The sequence below is a fragment of the Perca fluviatilis genome, chromosome 5 (genome assembly GCF_010015445.1).
Source record: "Perca fluviatilis chromosome 5, GENO_Pfluv_1.0, whole genome shotgun sequence".
Taxonomy (NCBI): Eukaryota; Metazoa; Chordata; class Actinopteri; order Perciformes; family Percidae; genus Perca; species Perca fluviatilis.
The window spans coordinates 10,731,453-10,758,396 of record NC_053116.1 but is presented as its reverse complement, the minus strand read 5'-3'; the positions used below and the strand labels follow the sequence as shown (position 1 = coordinate 10,758,396).

The window sequence follows — 26,944 nt, the reverse complement described above, 5'->3', positions numbered from 1 at the left end:
GCGTTTAGTTGTCAATTTTTTTTAAAACGCTATTTAAAATACGTTCTTCTGCATTTCCTTTCCCTGCTCTCCTCCGTCTCTCTGTCACTTGTGTGTCACACACACACACACACACACACACACACACACACACACACACACACACACACACACACACACACACACACACACACACACACACACACACACACACACACACACACACACACACACACACACACACACACACACACACACACACACACACACACACACACACACACACACACACACACACACACACACACCTCCTCCCAGTGTGCAGTGTTGGTTTTATTTTAAGCCCCCAACGTCACCTTCCAGGCACCGCGGCAATGGTTATGTTTAAAGTTACGGTGAGGGTTAGTGCCTGTAAGGCGACGTTGTATGGCGAGTGGATTGTGTCATTCAAAGGATAACCAGGAGAAGGAGATAGGCTACCCTCCCCGTCGTCGCCAAACCGTGTGGAATTTTGAATTGATTTAATAGGGATTGCAGACGAGAGACCAGTGGCGACTAGGCGGCGAGTGCATGTTAGAAACATTTTCCGGCGGCGACGTGGCGATGGCGTATGTTAGAATTCCCATCAAATTTACACCTACTAAAGACGTCTAAACGAAGTACGTCGCCTTACAAAAGTGCGAAACACACGCCTTCACTATCTACAGACGTCTGAACTATGTACGTCGTCAGTGTGACTTTTCCCCTAATATTGAGTACTAGAGTACAGTATATTGTCATTGCTTAGATTCACATTTTGTTAGTGTTCTTTTTAGTGCTGTCAACCGATTAAAATATTTAATCGCGATTAAATCGCATTAATGTCATAGTTAACTCACGATTAATCACAATTAATCTCACATTTTTATCTATTCTAAATGTCCCTTGATTTCTTTTTGTCCCATTATATTTTTTCATTTTAATGCTCTTATCAACATGGAAAAGTGGATCGGCTTGCTTTGTGCAAATGTTTTTTTTTATTGAAAACAACATTGGCATATACGTAGTGTTCAATTTCACTCTAACATTCTCACTTGGAACTAATAATCTGTCACATAATGTAACACTGTTACGGGGCTCCAGACTAACTTTTTTCACTAGGAGCACAGTGGCCCCAAACTGAAAATTTTAGGGGCACAACCAGAAAATTTAGGGGCACACACCGTAAATCAACCTAATAACCAAATATTCACATTCATACTAATTTCCACTGTATTACTAATAAATATTTTGATAATAGATGCAGAAATTACAATGTGCTCATTCAAATTCGGCTCGCCATTAATATCATATCGCAGCAAACGCTGTCTGCATGAAGTTATGAAAAACTGTAACCACACTTGAAACCACTTTATCTGCATCGCCGTGACTTCAACAAAACTGCAGACCATTTGGTCGCAGTCTGGAGCCCTGTGTTACCTCCATTTTCCATTGCTGAGGCGAGCGTGGCTGGTCGTCATAGCAACTATGGTTTCCCCGACTCATTTCCTGGTTCTCCATCTCCATAACCAACGTAAAATCAAGGAGAGGGTTAACTTTCCCTGCTGCAGGTTTCCCACCGTGGTCAGAAAGAACAGGGGAGACACTTTGTTTCTCTCCCTGACTGTAGAGTCACTACTCTCTCTGAAGCCAATCGCCGTGACGAGCCTACTAGCTAGCTAGCTACACGGCTCGCAAGCTATAGCCCAAACAAGAGTGTGCGGCTCCGGCTGCAGCGTGTGTCTGTTTTGTTTCCGGTCTGCTATGGCCACGCCGAGACCCGCCCTTCAATCACTACTATTGGCCAGGCGTCCAAGGTAACGTAACCCCATTTGTTCAGGTCCTATCCCCTAACCAATCGACTATCCTAACGACCCCCGTAGGGCGGGTCTTGGCGTCCTTTGCTTCCTAGCTAGATCCGAAAGAACATTAATCCTTCTTTAACTGTCTATGCGTAGCAAAATAGCAATTTGGCATATTGAACCAAAATCAACAACAATCATCAACTGTCTTACGCCTTAGGACCTTAACGAAGGTATAGTCATGAGATGTATGATCAAAATCATAAAAATAACAGCTTATATAGCTGGGGAGCCTGAGTGATAGTTGCGTTCACTTGTTACCCAAAATGAACGTCAATTCAAAAAATACAAACAAATCAACTATTAAGGGTATTCTCCTAACGTTGAAAAAAATATGATGGTGCTTGAGTGACATTTACCCATTACAGAGTAAATAAGTCAGTGATTTGGCTGGTCTTAGCTTTGCTAGGGTTATTGCCAACTAGATAAAGAACAGAGAGCCAGCCCACACAGTGAGAACGTTGTGCCTCTGATTTTTGTTTTTTTTAAATGAGGGTATCTGCAAAGGTACTTAATAAATAAAGAACTTAGGGACTGTTTGTTATTTATTTCAGGGGCCACTAGAAGAATTTTGGGACCTTCTGTCAAAATAGACATGATCCTCTCCTCGCCAGTAATAATTTTTCTATGAGTCTCTAAAACAGTTTGGAAAAAAGGAACACCCCTCCCCAAACAATTTAACAATACCTTATGCACTGGTTTGCACTTGGCAAAGATACACAGACTACCATTATTTTTTACAGCACTGACTTATGTGATTAAACCTCTGCATTGTCATCTGACGCATCACTCCTCTGTTATGGTGTGGGGGCCATTTCAGTTGATTAACTCACTAACGTTGTTGTGGAAACACAATAAGCATGGAAACTAAATGCACACTTCCTGCATTACTGCATTACTTCAAATACTAAGTTACTCCTCTAGTAAACTGGTATTCACATGAAATAAAATAATATAATATTGAGACCATTCAGCAAGGCACTCTGGGTAACATTCAACACACAAACTGGTTGCTATGGACTCTGTACATTACGAGACGCCATATTACACTTGATTTGTGTAGGCCTCCATGTTTGTTAAAAACTGTATGTCCTACATTAAGGTAAGCAGCTTAATCGGTGGCGTATACTATAAAAGTGTAAATATGTACATTGATAACCACCCACTCAGCCCATTTGTTCACATGTTGCTTATTTAAGTATGGAGTTACCGTTTGTAGGGTCAAGTACTGCAAATTCGTTTGTATTCACTAGTGTACAAATTGAGTTGGGGTTAAACTATTGTGGCTAGCCGGTGGGCTAACGTTAGCTGAGGGATGAATCTGCATTTGAGATGACTTGGTGGTTTATTTAATAATTCAGTTTTATGTGGCAAACCTACTTGTTAGAGTGCTATATTTAATTTAGCTTCGCAGAACTATTTATTTTACACTGTTATTTATTTAGCTTGTTTGTTTTGTGGATTTATTTCTAACTGGAAAAAAAACTATGTCCTACGTTAAGGGGATGATGAAACCAGCCTTCTCTGCGACAATAAATCCTGATGGTCTCAATCTTCAACCCAGCGTCCCGTGCCTCCTTCTCTCTGCACTTAAACATCTAACCCCTAACATCTAACACAACACAACGCAGAGTATCGCAGCAGTGCCGAGGCGTACCTCCAGGCGGCAGACGCACAGAGGGAGTGGGTTACATATACATGCATACATATACACATACGTACATAAAGTTACATGTAAACAGATCTATCAAGCTTAATAAACAGTTAGTAAGGCAATTAGTGTAAATGATCCAGTAGATGGTGCCAATGTTCAATCAATGTTAGAGTTACAATGCATTCTTCCAACAGTGCAGGTCACATAAGCTGATGAGATACTACAATTTAATTTATCGTATTATTTTTATACTGTCAGTACTTTTAGAGCAACATGTATAATGGCTAAAGGGCCTGGAACATGTATTGAATGAATTGAAATACATTTAAACATAGGCTTACTGTATATTGATTAACTTGAATTCACTCAATACAATTTTTTTGCCGGGGGGGGGGACGTCTGGCAACGACGCTTAGGCGTGGCGGCGTACTTATCAACTACGATGTACACTGGCGACAGTGTAGTCAATCCACATGTTAGAGTCACACGACTGTCTCCTTCGGTAGGTTATCTGTGGCGCTAGCCACTCGCCATAACGTTGGAGGTTTAAAACACCATCGATCCCACCGTGCACTCAGCGTCTGTTTCCATCAAGGAGCGAAGACGGCTGGTGAAATTCACAAGTTCATGAAAGGTTGGTATCTATCTCGTGAACACCTTTACACAATCACACGTTCACAATCACCGACCCGACTCTTAGCAAACAAGCGATTGCGCCCGCTTTAGAAAGTTAACTAGTTGCAAGTTTGCGGTAAAATGCAGTTGGGTTGTCGAGGTCAAAACACTATATGTTTTTGATGCACCCCCCCCCCCCTTGACTCGGGGCGACACCCACCCACAAGTTGCTTCCTAATCTGTGGGAAACACTGAACTCCTTCAATAAGTCACGAGTGAATCCTGCCCGAGAGGGAGGGAGAGGCTCAGGCTGAAAGAAAACACAAGACAGCTGCTACATTGCAATGACTATTTTCATAATCATTTCAAAAACATCTTACCTTATTAAGCTACAAGAGCAGCTTTCTCAATAATTCACTCTTCTCAGCGACCCTATCAATGACTACGTCTGAATCCAATGCCATGGGAATGTCTTTTTCAGTGGCCATCATCATAAATGCCTCCAGTTTGTTTGCTGACAAAGTGCTCCCAAGTCTGCTTTTGATGAATTTGAGTGTTGAGAACGTTCTTTCACAGCTCCACCTGAGTCAGGGAAAGGGTAAGCAGGGACTTATATGCAAGCCCAAGAAGATGATAAGCACCTGACAAGATGTTGAACCGCCTGAGTATTTCATAGCAGCACAGTGGGCAATTTTTGCAGGAGGCACAGCTTTTATGCACAATGTCAGTCTCCTCTTCCTGTCCTGTCGGATAGGCCTACATCCTCCACTGTTCAGGGGCCTCATTTATAAAACTGTGCGTAGATTCTATTCTGAAAGATTTCGACGATTTAGACGTGCGTTACCTTATGCGGTCGTGCACGAGCCTCACGCTCCTCCCAGGGTCGTCCCATATTTGTCCTAATAAGGTCCATGTTAATCAATCAGTGAATATTCCAGCCTTGAAAGGAGCCCTTGATCACCAATCACGAAACGGAAAAATAGGGAAAAAACACGATTCAGTGATTGTGAGATCGATGTGCTCCAGAGGTAGAACGTCGAAACAAAATCCTGTTTGGAAGCCGTAACCCTTGTGTAGTGTTCATATTGTTGTTACACAGCCTTAATACTTAACAGATTTATCTCAATTACCAATGATATACATAATTTATGGGTCATATTTGCCATTTACCCCTGTGAGATGACATTTATGATCATATGATCATTTTCGTTTTTTGTGAGAAAGGAAATTCAGTCATTAAAAAGGTAAAAAATAGAAACAAGATTTCGGATCATTATTGGTGCAAAACAGGTGAAAGTGCTTGAAATGTGACAATTTGGTAACTTGTATGGTAACTGTGTGGGAATAGCAGGTGCAGAAAGACAACATTCCCACACACAGACACCTACAATCAGACACGACCACATAAAGACGCACAGACACACATCAAACAAACAACGCATTTCCCGCGGAGAGGCAGGGGAGAGCAGCGGAGGAAAAGCGCATTTCCTCGGCTGCACGGTGTGGGAGGAGCCCCTGCCTCTCCCCCGTTGCTGGCAGCCCCTCGCCGGGCGCCGCGACCGGCTCTGGGTCGGTTTAGAAAAAAAAGGAATTGTTGGGTTCAGGAAAATAAAAACTGGGTTAGGTTCGGAAAACGGGCATACCATCGGAGTTCACTAAAACGCAGTCTACAAATCCTTGGGAGCATTACGCATGATCAAATGTGTGGTCAAAAGTTTGCGGAAAACTGGGAACATTTTTAAGCATGGAAATTCTTTATTAATCCCGACTATTGCGAGGAATGTTGCGACGACAAATTTCACCCTGCTTCACGCAACTTTTCCTTGTGTAAAAGGTTTTATAAATGAGGCCCCTGGTCTTACTGTGATGCATTGAGCCTGTCCCATTGTCCTGCTAAACTTTGTAGTTCTGACCGCAGATTGTCCACTGTAGCTGTGCTGTCAAATTTGATGAGGCATTTACTTAGGTCTTGAAGTGCCTGACTGGGAAGAGAAGTGGCCCTGATCTGCTGAAAGTCCCTGGGGTCCAGCCAGGCCAAATCTGCAAAAAGAGTGCCACGTGCCAGAAATCTTCTGTGAGTGGGCTCAACAGCTGTATCAAGAATCGAGTGGTGTTACGCTGACCTCGTACGCTCTCTCGGCATCACCTAGAGGCTCATCTTGAGCCATCTCTCCAGCCGTGCTTTTTTGTTTTCTTTGCCTTTTTCTGAGGCAATGTGGTCTCTACCTCAATGTCTGTTCCTTCCTCCCTCCCTTTCTTCAATATTTGCATTTGTCCATTTCACAAACGTGTCCGCCGCTGCCTTCACACTTGCGAAATCCCTTGCTATGCGTTTGAGGCTCTCTTGTGTGTCAATCGGTACCATTCGATGGGCAGAGAGGATGTCCATCCCTTCTGTCTGGAGGTACTTGGAGAATGGAGTAGGCTAGTTTGGTCAAATATTCGGAGGAGTATCTGTGCAGATAACACGGTTTCATATTTGAGAAGGCCCTCTTTAAAGCCCCATGCTTTGGCACGCACAGTTGGCTTTTCACGCACCTTCTTTTCGATGGCTTCCAGTGTGAACAATACATCAGTGAAAAGGCCATTCTCTGGCTTTTCAAAATGTCCAAACTTTTTTGAGTGCCTCATCTATACTTTGACCTTTTTTGACTATATATGCTATAGTAATACGTTTTTTTTCGACATACTGTACTGTCTATATTCTATGACATGTTTTTGACTATCTCCAACATGCTATACTAAGTCGTTTTTTGTGACTTTCTTCAACATACTATGATAAGACTTTTTTTCGACATACTATGACTTTTCGATCATACTGTACTGTCTGTCTATACTCTGACGTGTTTTTGACTTTCTTCGACATACTAAACTATGTCTTTTATGACTTTATTCAACATACTATACTATGTCTTTTTATGACTTTCTTCGACATACTATGACTTTTTCCATCTTGGAGATGGCGTGAGACAGGAAGACAATGGCTAAAATATCCTCCATGATGGACAACCTATCCCACCCAATGCAGGACCCTCTGAAGGCACTGAGCAGCTCCTTCAGTGACGGGCTGCTGCATCGGTGCTGCGTCAAGGAAAGATAGTGCAGGTCTTTCCTTCCTGCTGCTGTCAGACTGATCAATCAGCACTGCTCCCAGTAGACCACATGAACAAATCACACATACTAAACCGTGAAATAATGTGTCTGTTCAACACTGTAAACGCAATTGTTACTATTTATTCTCTATACCTATTTATTGTTTGTTTATCTATAATTTCTCTTTGTACTTTTTCCCCTGTTCCTTGATGCTGCAACAATGTGAATTTCCCCTTATGTGGCATTAATAAAGGATTTTGAATCTGACTTTTTTGTTACTTTCTTTATCATACTATACTATGACTTCTTTCGACATACTATGTCTCTTTGTGATTTCTTTCGATACTATACTATATTTTTGTGACTTTTTTCGACATACTACGCTATGACTTATTTCGATATACTATATTATGACTTTTGCGATATGCTATACAATTACTTTATGACTTTCTTCAACATACTATAATGATTTTTTCCGACATACTATACTATGACTTTTTATGACTTTCTTTGACATACTGTACTATGTCATTTTTGTGACTTTCTTCACTAGGATTCTTTTGCGACATATTGCACTCTGACCTTTTTAATATGTAATAACATACTATTCTCAGCGGTTCGATCCCTGGCTGTCCACGTGTCAGAGCATGTTCTAAATGACTCCAGATGGTTGGCCACACCTGGCCTACAGTGTGTGAGTGAATGGCTGAATTACAGGCAACAATTGTAATAAATGCAGTCCATTTATACAGTTGTTTTATTTCAATAATTAATTACAAAGAGTGATGTCAAAATAAAAGCTTGCCTCAACATAATATAAAACTCACTGAGATGTTGACACACAATTTAGTTTAACAAATACAGACAAAAAGCCAGGCAAGTGCAACATTGTCAATCAGAAATCAGTCTATACATCTTTATTTAACCACAGACAATACCTGTGTCCTAATACTCTTAAAGTATGGATCTTCTTCAGAGTAGTGTGGGGGTATACACATATTAATCTGACACTCTAGAAGAGAGATGTCTACAAAACCAATACCTGATCAATTATTTCTTTTAATTATTAATTTAATTTTTTCCTTGTCAGAGAAAACTGTTTTAACTTAATTTGGTGAAGCTACGCAACACACAAAATACCATTAAACATGACCAATTATTAAGCATACACAGTTAAGGTAGGGCTACCATTAAGCCTCTATTAACAAACTGACAAACAACAAGCTAAAATACTTGGCTTTTTTAAATAAGGCATATGGAACATGCCTTTTATTTAGGCACTATGCTTGGGACTGTTTCACAGATCCCATTGTTATTTACAAGACTGGAGGACTGGTTTATCGGCTAGGAGCCTCTCATTTACACAATGTATTATTATATCCATTCCAGTTACACAAATGGTGACATTTCTTATAGAAGTAAATAGAGGCAAATTCACTGTGTTCTTAAGCATCAAACTGAAAGTGATACTTTGATCGTTTTTAAAGTTTCTAAAGTTTATACAAAAACTATTAAATTCTTACAGCTGTATTTAGGGTCAAGCATGCAAACATTCCTTACTGATTTTGCTTGTTTCAAGCCATCAGTGTAACTGAGCTCCAATGGGAAAGCTGAGCTGTGCTCTAAGCTATAGTGCAAAAGTTTAAAATCAACATGGGGTTTAAAGGGGCCGTACTCGACATTCAGACCATTAATATAGCAGCAAACAAATAATTGCTATGTGAAGATATAGCGGGAGTAATGGCGTCCTTAGCAGAGAATGAAGTCCCACTCTGTAGAGTGTTGTTATCCGACTTTGTTTCAATTGACTGTTTATAACAAAAACGTAGACATTGGGGAACATTCTGTGAGAGCCTTGTGGAGGCAACCCTATCCCACTGTTGTTTCGGTATTTCAAGTACAGCCCCTTTAAGCCTCTGATATACAAGAAATCTCGTTCCTTCATAATTGCGGCATGGAAACTCTGCTGTGATGTTGTAAAAAGAAATGGAAGGCATTCCAAACATCAGTTAAAAGAACACGCTGACTTATTGGGACTTTAGCTTATTCACCGTGTCTCCCAGAGTTAGATAAGTCCATACATACCCTTCTCATCTCCGTGCGTGTTGTAACTCTGACGCTCCCACAGCTAGCCTGGTTAGCACAGATCCTGTAGGTAACCGGCTCCAACTAACCTACTGCTCCGAATAAGTGACAAAATAACGCCAAAATGTTCCTATTTACATGTTGTGATTTGTATAGTCACAGCGTGTACAAATAACAAGGTCATATGAGACACAGCCGTCTTCTAACTACTTAGGCGGATTTGCTTGCAGCACCTGAGAAGCCCCGTGGTGAGCAGCACAGAATAGCAGTGCTTCGCCTTTCTGAGAATATAGTTCCCAGTATGTATACGGTTAGAAGACGGCTGTGTCTCATATGACCTTGTTATTTGTACACCCGTACAGCGCTGGGGGCGTCGGAGAGTTAAAACACGCACGGAGATGAGAAGAGTATATGGATTTATCTAACTCTGGGGCATACGGTGAATAAGCTAAAGTCTCAATAAGTCGGCATGTTCCTTTAAATGGATGATTGAATGATTATACAGGGTATTTTACACTGTTCCTTAAGGTCTCCTAATGGGGTATGTAACAAATGATGAATGAAATGAAAATTGCCCAAATGCTATTTTATTGGGCCCTTAACTACCCTGTGAATACGGCTCTATTTGGAACAAGAGCTTTTCTTCCAAATATGGTATGCTCATGAATATTTTGAATGAGCTGCGCGCTGATTGGTTTGATCAAACTACATAGAAACACATGGGAGACTCGACAGCAGGTCTCATATTTCAGACACTGCAGTTATACATTGTTTGTTGGGCTATTTCGTTATTAAATTCACTTCTGAGACTTTTTTAAGCGAAAAATCAACTATATAAAGCTCAAATATGGGCCATTTTACGAAAATTGATGGCCAATTGCAAATTTGATAAGACTGTGGATCGGATTTCAGCGCCGGTGCTGCCTGTGTTGCTGCCTCGCCGCCCGGCCTGCCTTCCTTCACAGACCCCGGCCTGCTATGAGGTACTTGGAGCTCCGTCACGACTGGCAGCCCACTGCACTCCATACCCGCGCAAAGTCACCGTCTTTTGGGCTAATGGACAACCAAATGCCGCTGCCCTGACAGAGCTCCAGGGACTGCAACTCCCCTCTTACTGCTAGCTAAATGGCCCGTGTGTGAGAGTGAGAGCGCGGTCAGCGAGCTTGTTACTTGTTGAATTTTGTAATGGAATAGCAGAGATTTGCGTGACCTAGCTAGATTCAGAAGACTACCTGATCTCAGGTCAGTTGTGTAGCCTATGTAAATGTTGGGGCGTGACCGTTCTCTTAATACACCCATGGGCGTGACAAAGTTACAGGTCTTGGGAGGTTGACGTCAACTTCCAGCTTTGTTGAGATTCGCCCGTTTTCAGCGGCAGTTTCAAAATATGAGATTTTCATAGTAAAGGGGTGTCAATGGGATTTTGAGCTTCTACGTATGTCGTTATTCAACGTAAATTTCAGTAAAATCGGTTTTGCATTCTATCACCCCTTTAATGGAATTATGTAGAAGGGGAAAAGTAGTAGTGAGTCAAAGATGGAAATATTGTCGATTTATTGGAGGAGCCGCTTGAAGCACGAGCTAAGGATTGAGCTTAAGACTGTTGTTCGGGGGGGGGGGTGATGATTTCCCTGAGCCTGCACAGGGACAGCACAGGTCAGTCAAAGAAGTCCTCTTCTCAACCAGCCCTTTTTACTTACTACAGAAACAAAAAAAAGCAAATTTTAATTTGACATTTTTAGACAAATTGTAAAAAAAAAAAAAAAAAAAAATACTAGAGCCCTGTGAAAGAGAAAGGGTTTTAAGAGAAGTAACACAGGCAGGTGTCAAACATGTAAGTTAACTACTGCAAATAACATAGAAGGAAGAAAACATTAGTAATACAACATGGACATAGAGTATGAAATATAAAAAGCATCTGTCAACATTACCATCCATTTATTTGGCATAAATGAGTTCAGCTGTGCTTGGCAGTCTATCCTTGTAACGGGAGTTCTACATCCTCTCTCTCTTTTGGAGCCACATTGTCAGGAGAACCTTTCCCGGAGCTGTAATCCAATAATGACTGGTCAACGTTGCTGCTTATGTACGACCAGGCAAATAAGAAGTGAGGAGACTTTAAGGAAGTCCAAAGAAACACCCTCTTCACCCAAAAGACAACAAGACCACCCATATTTAAAGAAGACCCACACCCACACCTACACACAAGCCCTGTCTGCTGCTCTCATCTGTCTCTTACAGCCTAAAATATCAAAATTTGTGTGTGTGTTACATTAAAATGCAAAATACTACACGTTTATTTCTAAGAGCAGAAATAAGCAGGTTACCACGACATCATCTCTTGACACCGACGTGAGAGGACGCTGGCGCTGGTTATTCGCCGCTTCTCCGTCTGCTATTCATCTGCTATTCTCTTGTGTTTGTGTTCGCTGTACCCCCTACCTCTGGACAGCCTCTGTACCTCTGGACAGTCTCTCTGCTGGTTCCCGAAGCCGCCTGGGGCTCCTTGACCGGACTCTTGCCTCGTCGGTTAGCCGCTAGCTAGCTGCCCCCGTTCACCAAACGCGTGGCGGCAAATCCTAGCTGCTTCGGCGGCTAACCCGATTGCTAACCTCCTCCTCATAGGCAACCTCCACCAGATGCGAGCCGCGACCAAGACTAGACATTCCTCTCGCCCGGTCATGCTGTGGATCATTTTGGCAATCACCTCATTCATCCATCTCCACCTCCACCTCTGTGCTCCTAGCCCCGGCTAACCACTATCAGCGAAGCTCTCCGTCCCTCCGCTCGGCATCATGATCAAATATTCAACTCTGCAACTGGTCCAATTCGTCCAGCTACTCTCCATTCCATCCTGCATCCCAGTCATCAAACAGCTTCGGACTTCACGTCGGCCGCGTTACATCCACAGAAGCTCTCGCCCGCCAAGTTTGTTTTCTTCCACCACGGACAATCCATTCCATCCATCTGGTCACCTGCACGCTCTGTTGCACCTGTCCCACGTCATCTGAATGCTTCACCCACTGGTTCACATAGGGCTGAACGCATCATCAGGCTACACAGAAAACCCGGACCGGACTACAGTGCTTTCCCCACTTCACATACACTCAATCATACTCTCCAATCATTTGCTAATCGGCTCACTGTCCCCCCTCAACTGCAATACCCCCACACCCCAACGACCACACGCACTGCTAACCGGGACAACCTCAGATCTCTCCAGCCTGCCCCCATCCCACCACCCTCTCACCATGCCAACTTTGCCCTCCTCAACACCCATCGGCTCAACAATAAAGCCCCTGCCCTCCATGAACTAATCCTCGACAACACTCTTGACTTCCTTCTGCTCACCGGAAACCTGGCAACAACCCAACGACTTCTTCTCCCTCAACCAAGCATCCCCCCCTGGCTACAACTACATCTGCAAACCCCGCCCCTCCCACCGTGGAGGTGGCCTCGCCGTCATTTTCAATCAGAACTTCCGGATCACAGAACTCACCCTCCCCTCAGTATCATCGTTTGAATATCTCGCCTTCAAAACTCTTTCCTCCATGACAGTCATCCTCATTTACCGGCCACCTAAACCAAATCCCTCCTTCCTCTCTGATTTTACTGAACTCCTCACACTAGCCTCATCTCTCTCTCCCACGTCTGCTGCTGCTACTCGGTGACTTAAACATCCACATGGACTCCCCCACCTGCAAGCTCTCATCAGAATTCAAAATTTTACTGGATAACTTCTCTCTCACCCAACATGTCACATTCCCCACCCATGAAAAGGTCACATCCTCGACCTGGTCTGCTCCACCAACCAACCAGTGCTCGACCTCCATCCATGCCTCTTTCCCTCTCTGATCACAAACTGATACGGTTCACCATCCCTTCTCCAAACCCCGCCCCCGCCTCCTCAGAGAAATCACCTTCCGCAACCTCAAATCTATCAATCCCCACCATCTCTCTGACCTGCTCTCCACCACTCTCCACCTGGACTCAACCCTCACCTCACCCGATGACCTCACAGACCACCTCAACTCCACCTTGTCTACCTCCCTCAACACCCTGGCCCCCTAAAAACAAAACCGTGCTTTTAACACCTCTTCACCCTGGTACACACCTGCACTCCGGGAAAATGAAACAAACGGGCCGCCAACTTGAACGTCTGACAAAGAAATCATCCCTCACAGTCCATCATGAAGCCTATAAATCCCATCTCATCGCCTACAAAGATGCCCTCATTGCTGCCAAATCTGCCTACCTCTCCACCATCCTCACCGACCCCTGCCAAAACCCCAGAACCCTCTTCTCCACATTGAACAACCTCATCAAGCCTCGGACCAACAGCCTCCTTACCTCTACTCCGGATCTCTGCAACTCATTCCTCCACTTTTTCACTGACAAAATCAATCTCATTTACAAATCCCTATCCCCTGTATCTGACCTTCCAGGATCTACTCCAGCACCTACCTTGGACCCTCCTCTCTCCATCCCTCCAGACCTCCCGACCCCTCCTCCACACTTCCTCCTCTCCCAGTTTAACCCAGTCACTCCTCCTGAAATCTCCAAACTCATCAGCTCTTCCAAACCCACTACCTGCTCCCTTGACCCCCTCCCTACTCCACTTCTGAAGTCCTGCCTCCCGGTCCTATGCCCCTACATCACTAACCTCTTCAACTCCTCACTGTCCCTTGGAACTGTCCCCTCTGCTTTCAAAACTGCCGCTGTCACCCCAATCCTTAAAAAACCTGGTCTGGATCCCTCCTCTCTCAACAACTACCGCCCAATATCCAACCTCCCCTTTCTGTCTAAAACCCTGGAACGCATAGTTAAGCCTCACGGCTTCACAAACCCATCTTCTTGCCAATAACCTATTCGAACCTCTCCAATCTGGTTTTCGCCCCTACACAGCACAGAAACCGCTCTCCTCAAAGTCCTCAACGACCTCCTCACCTTTGCTGACACCGGTTCCCTCAACATCCTCATCCTCCTCGACCTGAGTGCAGCCCGATACTGTGAGCCATAACATCCTGCTCACCAGACTCAAAAGCCACCGTTATCGGCGGTTACTGCACTCAGCTGGCTCCCTCCTACCTTTCCAACAGATCCCATTTCATCTCTCTCCACAACCACACCTCTGCCACAGCCACAGTCACTCAAGGTGTTCCCCAAGGCTCCGTACTTGGCCCCCTCCTCTTCATCATCTACATCCCTCCCTCTTGGTCAGATACTCCCGCCACTTCAACCTGGACTTCCACTGCTATGCTGACGACACCCAGATCTACCTCAGCACCAAATCCCCCACAATCCTCCCCTCTCCCACATCAACTCCTGTCTGTCAGCTATTAAAACCTGGATGCAACACAACTTCCTCAAACTCAACAGCGACAAAACAGAATTCCTTCTGATCGGCTCCAAATCCACACTCAGCAAAACCAATAACCCCACTCTCACCATCGACGGCACCATTGTCTCCCCATCTCCCCAGGCCCGCAACCTTGGCGTTATCTTTGATTCCACCCTCTCCCTTGAGCCTCACATCCGTCAAGTCATTAAAACCTCCTTCTTTCACCTCCGCAACATCGCCAAAATCAGACCCTCTCTCACACCCCCCGCTGCTGAAAGACTCATTCACGCCTTCATCTCCTCCCGACTGGACTACTGCAACTCACTTCTCCTCGGCATCAGCTCTACCAACATCAACCGACTCCAACTGGTCCAGAACTCAGCCGCCCGCCTCATTACCTGCTCCAAATCCTGGCACCACATCACTCCAGTCCTAAAACAACTCCACTGGCTTCCCATTTCCCACCGGATCACCTACAAAATCCTGGTCCTCACCTATAAAGCCCTCCACCATCTGGCCCCCTCATACCTCACTGACCTCCTCTCCCCCACCAACCCTCACGGTCCCTCAGATCCACCTCAGCCGGTCTCCTCTCCATCCAAAAGTCCAACCTCGCTGTTTTGGGGACAGAGCCTTCTCCAGAGCAGCTCCCAGGCTCTGGAACTCCCTCCCCAAGAGATCCGCACCTCTGGAGTCCCTCACCATCTTCCAGTCCCGCCTCAAGACCCATCTCTTCACCTCAGCCTACCCATAGTCCACCTGCCCCCCTCCCTTTTTCATCTGTATCTTGTTTTGTTCTACTTGTTTTGTTTGCTCGTTTTGTTTTGTTATGTTTTTATAATCTACCCTGCCCTGTAAAGCGACTTTGAGTCCATGAAAAGCGCTATATAAATTCAATTTATTATTATTATTATTATTATCATCCAAGACCAAAAAGTTAAAATAGGCGGTTTATATTCATATAATGTGGCCTGGTGTTCCAAACTTTGAAATTTGATTATTGTTATAATAACTTAATGTTCACAAAGTGTGTAAGTGTGTTCCTTCAGCAGAAGGAAATACGACTATCATACCACCAAATGCTCCGTTGCACCACTACTTTCTCCTTTTGCAGAAATGAGTCAATGTAAAAATCCTTTCCATGACATTATGTGCTGTTCATCAAGATTGCAAATTACGCTAGCAATAATGACAGGACATCATTTCTGTGACACTCGTAAGGTGCCTCTAGTTGCAATGCAACCAGTAGCTTTCTGCAAGCTGGCATAGATGGCGTAGATGATTAAAATATAAAGCATCTATTTCACTTCACATTCAGGGGCCACACCAAATGAAACGTAATCTATATGCCATTCTATTACTAGAACCTGTGCTTCCTCTGTCACGCAAATGTGTGACATCCATGGAAACATTAAATGCAGCAGAGTATTAACATAAAAACTGCATACCTAATGGTTAATACTTAAAAAATGCTTCATGACTTGGCTGACAAGTTTATCAACATTTGATTAAAACCACCAAAAGGAACTTGGGGCAGCGCTCTTTCTACAGAGTGATCTCCAGCACTGTGTAAGAGAGTGTTTTGAGGGTTTATTACAGCGCCCCCTTATGACAACGTTGAAACTGTGTGGTAGAGAAAACCTTCAGAAAAAAAGCATTACAAATGCACATGCACAACTATCCATGCAACACTTAAGACATGACAGACAGAGGGAGTGTTAACAGAATATAGGCTAAATGCTGACCAGATCCAAAGCAGACATCAACAAAAGTTTGGAAAAGCCACGACAGGGACAAAGCCATTTGTAAGGGTTAGTCAGCATAGTTAAATAAATTAACTTTTTACCTTTTTTTGTGCTTGTATACCAGGGCTCCAGAAACGATAGCAACGAGGGCTATTTTGATGAGAAAAAAATTTGAAATGTTTTTGAGATGATGCAAAAAATAAATAAAAAGATGCCTACCATGAAAAAGGGTTTTGGTAATCCCAAAAGGCTTTGCTTTTATGAAATTATTGCTTTTAAAAATAAAAAAAGGGACTTTTGCTATTTGTTAGCATGCCAATTCAGGAAGGACTATTTAAACCTTAGGTGCACCTTTCATAACAATATGTACAAAACAAAAACCACAGTAAGTGACAAAGTGACACATCAAGCCATTAATATATTCGTATGGTATTTTTTGACCCAGATGAGAACATAATGCCCTCTCCAGAACACCATATCTACTGTAGTATGACCATGTGGTTCTTGTAAGGGCATCATGATCTCATTTGGGTCAACGTTACCGCTTTACAATCTTGATCTACTGTTCAAAGATGAAGTTGAAACTTACCAACAACAGTTACACCCAAGCCTATAGCCAACGTCTGTCTGTTATTGTCTGTAAAAAAACAGATTGTGTCAAACAGTGGTGCTAATCTGCTACTGTTAAAAAACAAATGAATTAAAATGACTTTATTTTACCAGGGTCAGTCATTATGAGAAACTGTTTGGTAATGGCTATAGCTGCCATAACATCACTCAACAAAACACATCGGTAATGATCATGTGTGTATAAATGTGCAAGTATCTGATGTCTTTCATGTAGTCATGTTGTGGTGTATAATTTATTCATGTACCTATGTATTTAGGTCAGGCTCTGCACAGACTGTGGCAACAAATTTACTTGAAAAAAGGACAAAGAAATCTAATGTGTTGTAGGGGTCAGGAAAAAAAGAAATACAGCTTAGTATCGCCATATTTTTCATGGCAGAAGCCAAGTATCAATCTTTTATTATATAAATTGCATATCAGTATTTAACTTGTTGGTACTAGAGCAGAGGTAGGCTCTTTAGCCCCTCTCCAGTGGCTCCTTTTGACAAAGAGTTATATGGAAGTGAATAATGGTTATTTTTGTTTTGCATTTTAAGTTTTATTTAGTGTGTAGTTTGTAGGCCTAAAGTCATTCTTACATTAGGCTTACATTTCAGTCAACTAAAATATGCATCTCCAAAGAGAAAAATATCAGAACGGCTGCAGAAAGCAGAGCAAATGTACTTTTATGAATTTGTTTAAATCTCCAAACTCTCACTAGTGTTGCTGGTTTTGTGGCAGTTCAGTAGATTTTAATGAGTAAAAAGGCCATGGAAAGTCCTTCACAAATGGTTATACATGAGGTATTGCAATATCAAAGCAGCTTTTCTATAACTTAATTGTCAATGACATTGTATTTATCAGAACATTTAAGATATGTCACTCTCAAATGGCTAAAACCCTCACCATATTAATGAATGCCCTATTAGTCATGTTGATAGGATGATTTACACTTAAATAGACTTAGTTACCTTCATTATAAGAATCATAGATTTCAGATTTCTTTGAATAATTTTGGGCCAAAAATGGCTCTTTTAATTGGAAGGGTTGCTGACCCCTGTACTAAAGTAACAAAATCAATTGCTTTCAGATAATAAATTGCAATATATCGCAATATGTTTAAAATCCCAATAATGTTGTATCTTGATATGGATAGAATATCGTATCGTGGGGCATCTGGTGATTCCCACCCCTAGCTTTACACATTTTGACAAAATGATATCACCAAAATTCAATATTGGCCTGTATATGTCCACAGGCCTGGACTCTTGTTGATTGTGGGAAATTTCAAGCAGATATGACAATGTACACTGTAGTTACAGCCACATTCTCGTTCATCGCTAAACACTCACAATGGCCGCCACGCCCACACCGTTTGACGAAAAGTTTTTCTTTTAATAACTTTTCATCGTTACGGTCTTAAGATGACACAGACCAAATTTGAAGTCGATCTGACACACCGAACAGATTCGAGTCACTGACCTCGCCAGACTGTCCAACGGCCGATTATTGGCTTGGTGTGTCTCGGGCTTTAGTGGTCCCCTAATACTGTATCTGAAGTCTCTTTATATAGACCTTAGTGGTCCCCTAATATTATATCTGAAGTCTCTTTTATATAGACCTTAGTGGTCCCCTAATATTATATCTGAAGTCTCTTTTATATAGACCTTAGTGGTCCCCTAATATTATATCTGAAGTGTCGTTTATATAGACCTTAGTGCTCCCCTAATACTGTATCTGAAGTCTCTTTTATATAGACCTTAGTGCTCCCCTAATACTGTATCTGAAGTCTCTTTTATATAGACCTTAGTGGTCCCCTAATACTGTATCTGAAGTCTCTTTTATATAGACCTTAGTGGTCCCCTAATACTGTATCTGAAGTCTCTTTCCCGAAATTCAGCCTTGGTTCAGAATTACAGCCACTAGAGTGAGTCCCACAATGAGCTTTCCTTAGGATGTGCCATTTCTGTGTCTGTAGCTAATGAGGAGGAGAGAGGGGGGGGGACAAGGTGGAGAGTGGGGGTGTGGCCTTGACCAACTGCCACTTTGCACGTTTGAAAGCCATGATGTCTCTCTTTCTCATGGGTGGGCCAAATTCTCTGGGTGGGCAAAACAGAGAAAGGGGATGTAACCTTCCAGATCGGCCCATCTGAGCTTTCATTTTCTCAAAGGCAGAGCAGGATACCCAGGGCTCGGTTTACACCTATCGCCATTTCTAGCCACTGGGGGACCATAGGCAGGCTGGGGGAACTCATATTAAAAAGGAACACGCCGATTTATTGGGAATTTAGCTTATTCACCGTAACCCCCAGAGTAAGACAAGTCGATACATACCCTTCTCATCTCCGTGCGTGCTGTAATGCTGTCTGACAGCTCCAGCATTAGCTTAGCCCAGCACAGATCCTGTTTTTTGTACACGCTGTGACTCTACAAATCACAACATGTAAATAGGAACATGTTGGCGTTATTTTGTCACTTATTCGGAGCAGTAGGATTACTGGAACCATTCACCTGCATGTTCTGTTATGGGCTGATGCCGCTGGAGCCGTCAGACAGCTTTACAGCACGCAAGGAGATGAGAAGGGTATGTATCGACTTGTCTAACTCTGGGGGTTACGGTGAATAAGCTAAATTCCCAATAAGTTGGCGTGTTCCTTTTTTTTGTTTAAAAACCTCATAAAGTGAAATTTTCATGCCTTAAAAAGTACAACATGTGGAAATGGCCAAAATGGCACTAATTTCGAACTTTCGAACAAAATGGTGATAGCAGTTTGAGCTAAGATACATTAATTAGCTTTGATACTGTAAAACAGTTTAGCCCTTTAGTGTCCATCAGCCCAAAAAGGCCCAAACTAATTGAACCATTTTGTCAGATGACAACCCTTTAGGGCTGCTAATGGCTTCTTAAGCATTAACATGGATTTTACCTGGTGTCTCTGGGGGAGAATCTGTTGTGGTGGTGGTGGTGGTGGTGGTGGTGGTGGGTTTAGGTGGGGGTGTTACTCCTGCAAATATAAATCAGGACAATGTTACTGACATCAGAGATATGCTAATACCACAAAGATACACGTATTCACTTCAAATTGACTATAAGTAACTTTTAAATGTTTCTAAAACTGTAATTTTTCATTTGATGATCATAAATGACCTGTAACAGCAAACCAGACTAACCATGAAAAATAACGCAAATTTTATATAGGCCTAGTTTTTAATAATGTCCTTAACCAGGTCCGATTTCCCCCGCAAAGTAACTATAAAATAACTATAAAAATTATTTACGGCAGGTAGACAGCGCTACAGAGCACACATTCTGACGGGTCACCGATTTCTTTGTAACACCTGAAAAGTCTGTGTTATTGTATCCAGCAATGTAAAGGGTAGGAAAAGATTTCTTTATATAGGCCTAATTGTGTTGTGGTTTTGGACATTTCTGTTGACTATTATTATTTCTGTATGTTTCCTGTTGTGTTTATTGTATTCTGTGGTCTGGGTATATTTTGTTGCGTATAGTTCTGTTCCCTGTTCTTTTTCCTGTTTTATTTTGATAGTCTGTTTTCTGTTTTGTCATGTCTAGCTTTACTTCCTGCGTTTTCCCGCCTGTGTGATTGTCTGATGTGCTCCACCTGTTCCCCAGCCCGGGTGTCACCTGTCTTGTGTCTTCTCATTACCTAGTTTATTTAGCCCCAGATCGTTTTGTGTTCGTGCCCTGTCAGTTTGTGTGCTTGCCTGTGCCTGTCAGGTCTTCCCCCGTCTGTTCTGGTCAGTCTCTGCGCTTCCTGTATTTCCCTGTTTTTGTCCTTCCTTGGTTTTTTGGATTCCTTTTGACGTCTTTTTGGAATTGGTTTTTGCCTGCTTCCCCAGGCCTCCCTTGGTTATTTTTTGTGCTTTAATTAATAAATTATTGTGCTCAAACCTTCTCCTGCATGCCTGCCTCTCCCTCTATTTGTGTCCTTTAATTCCCTACACCGTAACATAATTGCATTTTAATGTGGTGATGGAGACAATTACGGGATTATAAAGGATTCAAAAACGACAAACAACAAACTCTTAATGCTTTGGCTCGTGACACAGTGACAGGGATAACAGTTTAGCTCATGGTACATCCAAAGTAGGCTAATTTACTGTCTGCAACACTTGAAATGCAACAATGCATCTCTAACTTATTCTCTTATTGTCAATGAATTAGGATTTTCTTTAGGATTTTAACAATTCTTATTCCTATTTGTCTTATCGATTCGGGGTGGAGTTGAAACGGGTCACATGCTTGTTTTCACAAATAAGAGGAACGTTTTATTTTGATTCAATGGTGGTTTGCAGTTTTACGGGGCTTTTTCAATGTAAAATAAAGCCACACTAGAGCGCTGCTTACTGTGCGCCAAGGCTGCAACACAGCAAGCGCCTGACCGCTTCGGAAACCAAAACTTGCGCATATTAGATTGTAAAGCGATGATCGGATTTCAAACCAAATCCTCTAAACGATAATTCCAATAAAGAAACTATTCTACTGGAATCCTAATTTTTGTAGGAATCGGTTCTCGATGCCCAATCCTAACTATATGACCTCCCAGTAACGCTAACTCTGTAATACAGCGGGCAACACAGCACCGTAAAGAAAAGACCTTTACGACAGCAGGTGTGATATAAACACTACTGCTTTTGTCCAAAGTGGCCGCTAGAATCAACACAAACAACTTTAATAATTTTATTGATTCATAATTAAGAGGCTGTGGAAACTAAGGTTACACTTTACTTGAAGGTATCTACATAAGAGTGACATGACAATGTCATAAACGTTTATGGCATAACGCTTCTTTTAGTAAGTGTCATTTGGTTTTTGTCATGACAAGTTATGGTTAGGGTTAATGTGTCTTGATTGTGTCACGACAGTGTCATCTATTCATAACAGTCATAACAAACATATTTATAAATTTAATGATTAAATAAGGTAGTGTCTCCAAACTTACCTCAATTATAACTTGGCTCCTGCTAGTTGTACTACAGCACTTACTTTTAAAAAACAAGTTAAATTTATAAATATTTTTTGTTTTATCTCTTTTCGGTGTTGTAATTTGTAGTAGGGCTGCACGATTATGGCCAAAATGATAATCACGATTATTTTTGATCAATATTGAGATCACGATTAATTATCACGATTATTTGTTCATTTTAACCAAAAAAAAAGTACTGTCACATAGTCTAATTATAACTGCTTTTACATCCATATTGTGCTACATTCCTGCTAATACATCCATATTGTGCTACATTCCTGCTAATACATCCATATTGTGCTACATTCCTCCTTTATTGAAGGATACTGTGAAGGAGTATGCCATTTCAGCTGTTGTGCGACCACTTTCCACACATGCACGTTTGCCGTAAGGTATACCTAACAAAATAGCAACGCGGATTTCGGTGGCTCATTACACTGCTACTTGCAAGTCTGCATTGCACTATGATGCTCTGAGACCCACGTTAGAGGCAACATAAACATCGCTACATGTCTTGCTAGTAAACACTAATAACATGTTACACAGCAGGTAACGTTAGCCTACCGTTAGCTACAGTAGTAACTGGATTAAACAGGGCTAAAATGCTGACCGCTAAACGGTGTAGTGTGACAGGATTCCAACAGCGGGACGTCAAACAGTCTGCTGCTAAAGCTATGAGCTAAAAGACACAAACTAGCACTATGGTCACTGCTGTTGTATGAAAAACAAAACAGACGGGACAAAATGTTGCGTATACTGGTAAACTGGTAAACACTGTGACTGGCTTATGATGACCGAGTGCTACCTGTTGTGGAATTTTCCTCACATTAATCGTCTTACTGCCGGTAGCAGCAGAGAGCAGAAGCTGGCAGGCAAGTGTTATTTAAATAAACTTCTGGTGTACTGACAAACTTTCCAATCCATTGTTTTATGAGTACATAATGTATTTGTACTAGTCTAGAAGTTTGGTATCATTTTGGGCATTATTAGTGTGGTAACTTACGAAATACACAGTTGGATCCATTAGCGCCTGCACTAAGCTATTCAGCTGATAATGCTACTCGACGCTAACTCTCCCAATGTTCGATCCACGTGAAAAAAGCTTCTTGGGGGGTTGTTTGGCTCTAGGTCATGGTGCAAAGGACCCAAGGGTGAAATTACTCCGAACCATCACTTTAAGTAAAATTACCAGAATAAAAAATCTACTCAGCAAGTAAAAAGTAGCTCCTCAAACTACTGACAGAAGTATATGCAATGGTATGAGATTAATCACATTAGTACACATTAGTATACAAATCATGTTTTCATCATGGTCAAACATAACAGGTTGACTTTTCTTTACAGACTTACACCAAGTAGTTATTTCAATTAATGACTTACTTTGACATGTTGGAAGTCCAGGTAACCACTGACTATCTATTCCACATGTCAGTGTGCGTCCTCCTTCCATAACATACCCAGATTTGCACTTGTATGTCACCGTAGACCTGAATCCATGAGGGGGTCGAGAACCATCAACCTGTTCACCATTGGCTATATTAGGATCCTCACATCGAACCACTGCAGGAAGAGAACATTTTAAAATAGAAATTAATACAATTGTCCTAAATAACTTTTTCCAAAGTATGGGAGAGTGTCAGTCACAGCTAAGTTCACACTGGGAAAATGTTGAGAAAAGGTTGGAAAAAATTAAAAAACACTTACTGACACATGTTGGAGAAGGACCAAATGTTCCATGTTCTGAACATGATATTGAACTTGAACCAGAAAGTGTATAATCATTTTGACATTTGTACTGTACAACTTCTCTATAGTCATAGGATTCTTTGACTGGACTGAAAACACCATTCGCTACCACAGGTGGCGGATCACAAGTCACCACTGCAAAATGAAAGTGACATCTATTAGAATAGAAATACACAGTTTTTATTTAGTCATGTGTCTTGTATTAACACACAGAGATGACCAACCTTCACATTCAGGCAACCTGTCCATCCACCCTTGGGCTGCACAAAGGATTTGACCTTTGTTGGGGACCATATTGAAGCTAATTAGGGAATAAAAAAAAAAAATGTTTGACTTCAGACAACACATGTCAAGAAGAATCTGTGTAAGCCCCTTTAATTCACATGATAACACTGACTGGTAAGCCCCACTGAACATCCACTTTGATTAGAATATTTTTTTTGATTTGGAAACATGATGGTTGGTAAACACATTTCTTACAATTACATTTTAAAAACTAATTCTCTCAACATGAACCGTCCTAGTTATCAGTTTATTACTAACCCGGTCTTGCAAGTGACCACTAGTCTATCACCAAACTGTGTCCCTTCAGGGTAATCAACATTTCCGTTGTCCACTTCTCCAGCAGAGCCACAGTCCCTCCCTGAAAAAAATAATAAATATTTGAATATATTTAAATATTAATATTAATAAACAAACAAACTTCAAATATGATTTTTGGCCAAAAGTCAAAGCCCTAATATGTGGCATCCGGTCTAAATGAGTTAAATTGACTGGATATCGATATGATTCAACAGAATGGTTACTAGATATTATCAGTCACTGGTTACTAGATATTATCAGTCACTCATCTATTCATCCAACATTTATATGTTGGTAAGACGCCATTTCCCGATTGGTCAAAGACCAGAGAATATTGCCACATTATTGCTGCTTTTACAAATTTGAATGTAAAAATGAAGTGTCATTATTCACTCTCGCATTTCAGCTTCAGAGGAGTCCAGGTGCCAGCAGTACAAGTAATGGACGCAGACCCTCCTGCAGTCACATAGCCAACATTGCAGGCAAAAGTCACTTGCTTCCCATCTGGGAATGTTTGTAAAAGAATGTCTTCGCCTTTCAAACCCATGTTGTCTCCTGCTGCAGGTCTGGAGCAGTCTTGAGCTACGATGAAAAATACAGAAAGAGAAAGATGAACACTAGAAGTGAGGACAAGATAATTAAACAGCAAATGTATAATCACACATAGCCTATGTCACAAGCTTATTGCTTTGCAACTAGGGTTGGGTACCGTTTGGATTTTTACGATTCCGATGCCAAACCGGTACTTTTAAAACGATTCCGAACGGATTCCTAAACAGATTCTTTAACAGAAAAATTTAAAATGGAGTTTTTTCTTTTATTGAAAATTATTTAAATTGAACAATATGATGGTGTCCAAGAGGTCTGTACACACAGGTATGAGTTTGAAAGGGCAGACAATTTGGGGAGGCTGTCCTGCCTCCCCCACCACCAGGCTACAGTGTACGATAGACTAGCAGAGCAAGTGTAATATGTTTACTAGCGATCACGTGCAGTCAGTGAACGGTTAATATGCATTTACAGTTGAAACCAGATATTTACATACACTTAAAAAAAAAAAAACACAATAACATTTATTTCTTTACTGTCATACATTAAATCAGAGTAAACTTTTTCTGTTTTAGATCAATACATATTAACATATTTTTTGCATTTGTTAAATGTCAGTATCGAGCGAGGGAGAATTTTTATGTAATTTTTTTATCACTTTCATCAAAGTCAGAAGAATACATACACTTCCTTAGTATTTGGTAGAATTGCCCCTGAAACGGTTTCACTTGGGACAAACGTTTTGGGTATCCTTCCACAAGCTTTCTACAATAGTTTGCTGGAATTTTGGCCCACTCCTCTTGACAGAACTGTGGATGCATATAAAGGCACACCTCAAACACAGAGCCTCTTTCTTTGACATCATGGGAAAATCAAGAGAAATCAACCAAGACATCAGGAAAAGAATTGTGGACCTCCACAAGTGTGGCTCATCCTTAGGTGCAATTTCCAGATGCCTGAAGGTCCCACGTTCATCTGTTCAGACAATAATACGCAAGTATAAAAAACATGGGAATGTACAACCATCATACCGCTCAGGAAGGAGACGGATTCGGAGTCCCAGAGAGGAACGTTTTTTGGTGCGAAATGTGCGAATCAATCCCAGGACAACAGCAAAAGACCTTGTGAAGATGCTAGCTGAAACTGGTAAGACAGTGTCATTTTCCACAGTAAACGAGTCCTGTACCACCATGAGCTAAAAGGTTACTCTGGGAGAAGAAAGCCATTACTTCAAAACCACCATAAAAAAGCCAGACTACAGTTTGCAACTGCACATGGGGACAAAAATCTTAATTTCTGGAGACAAGTCCTGTGGTCTGACGAAACAAAAATTGAACTGTTCGGCCATAATGATAAACGGTGTATTTGGAGGAAAAAGGGCAAAGCTTTGAAGCCTCAGAACACCATCCCAACTGTGAAGTATGGGGGTGGTAGTATAATGTTGTGGGGCTGCTTTGCTGCATAAGGGACTGGTGAACTTCACAAAATAGATGGCATCATGAGAAAAGAAAATGTTGTGGATATATTGAAGCAACATCTGAAGACCGCAGCCAGGAAGTTAAAGCTTGGGCGCAAATAGGTCTTCCAAATGGACAATGACCCCAAGCATACCTCCAAATTAGTTACAAAGTGGCTTAAGGACAACAAAGTCAAGGTATTTGAGTGGCCATCACAAAGCCCTGATCTCAATCCCATAGAACATCTGTGGGCGGCACTGAAAAGGCGAGTGCGAGCAAGAAGGCCTACAAACCTGACCCAGTTACACCAGTTCTGTCAAGGAGGAGTGGGCCAAAATTCCAGCAAACTATTGTAGAAAGCTAGTGGAAGGATACCCAAAACGTTTGGCCCAAGTGAAACAGTTTCAGGGGCAATTCTACCAAATACTAAGGAAGTGTATGTATACTTCTGACTTTGATCAAAGTGATAAAAACAAATACATAAAAATTCTCCGTCGCTCGATTCCGACATTTAACAAATGCAAAAAATATGTTAATATGTATTGATCTAAAACAGAAAAAGTTTAATCTGATTTAATGTATGACAGTAAAGAAATAAATGTTTTTGTGGTTTTTTTTTAA

General features: G+C 41.8%; 1 protein-coding gene across 1 annotated transcript in view; it reads right to left on the bottom strand.

The window, feature by feature from the left end:
• Nucleotides 1-10,843: 10,843 nt before the first annotated feature.
• Nucleotides 10,844-26,944, bottom strand: part of LOC120558406 (complement receptor type 2-like) — a 153,770-nt gene continuing 137,669 nt past the window's right edge. Inside the window, exons 19-27 of the mRNA XM_039799394.1 lie at nucleotides 24,279-24,378; nucleotides 23,960-24,036; nucleotides 23,694-23,870; nucleotides 23,370-23,549; nucleotides 19,929-20,006; nucleotides 16,982-17,029; nucleotides 16,494-16,542; nucleotides 11,238-11,354; nucleotides 10,844-11,005 (exon numbers count right to left, since the gene is read on the bottom strand). Of these exons, the coding sequence (XP_039655328.1) occupies nucleotides 11,282-11,354; nucleotides 16,494-16,542; nucleotides 16,982-17,029; nucleotides 19,929-20,006; nucleotides 23,370-23,549; nucleotides 23,694-23,870; nucleotides 23,960-24,036; nucleotides 24,279-24,378 (782 nt within the window). The 3' untranslated portion in view covers nucleotides 10,844-11,005; nucleotides 11,238-11,281. The remainder of the gene's footprint in view (nucleotides 11,006-11,237; nucleotides 11,355-16,493; nucleotides 16,543-16,981; nucleotides 17,030-19,928; nucleotides 20,007-23,369; nucleotides 23,550-23,693; nucleotides 23,871-23,959; nucleotides 24,037-24,278; nucleotides 24,379-26,944) is intronic.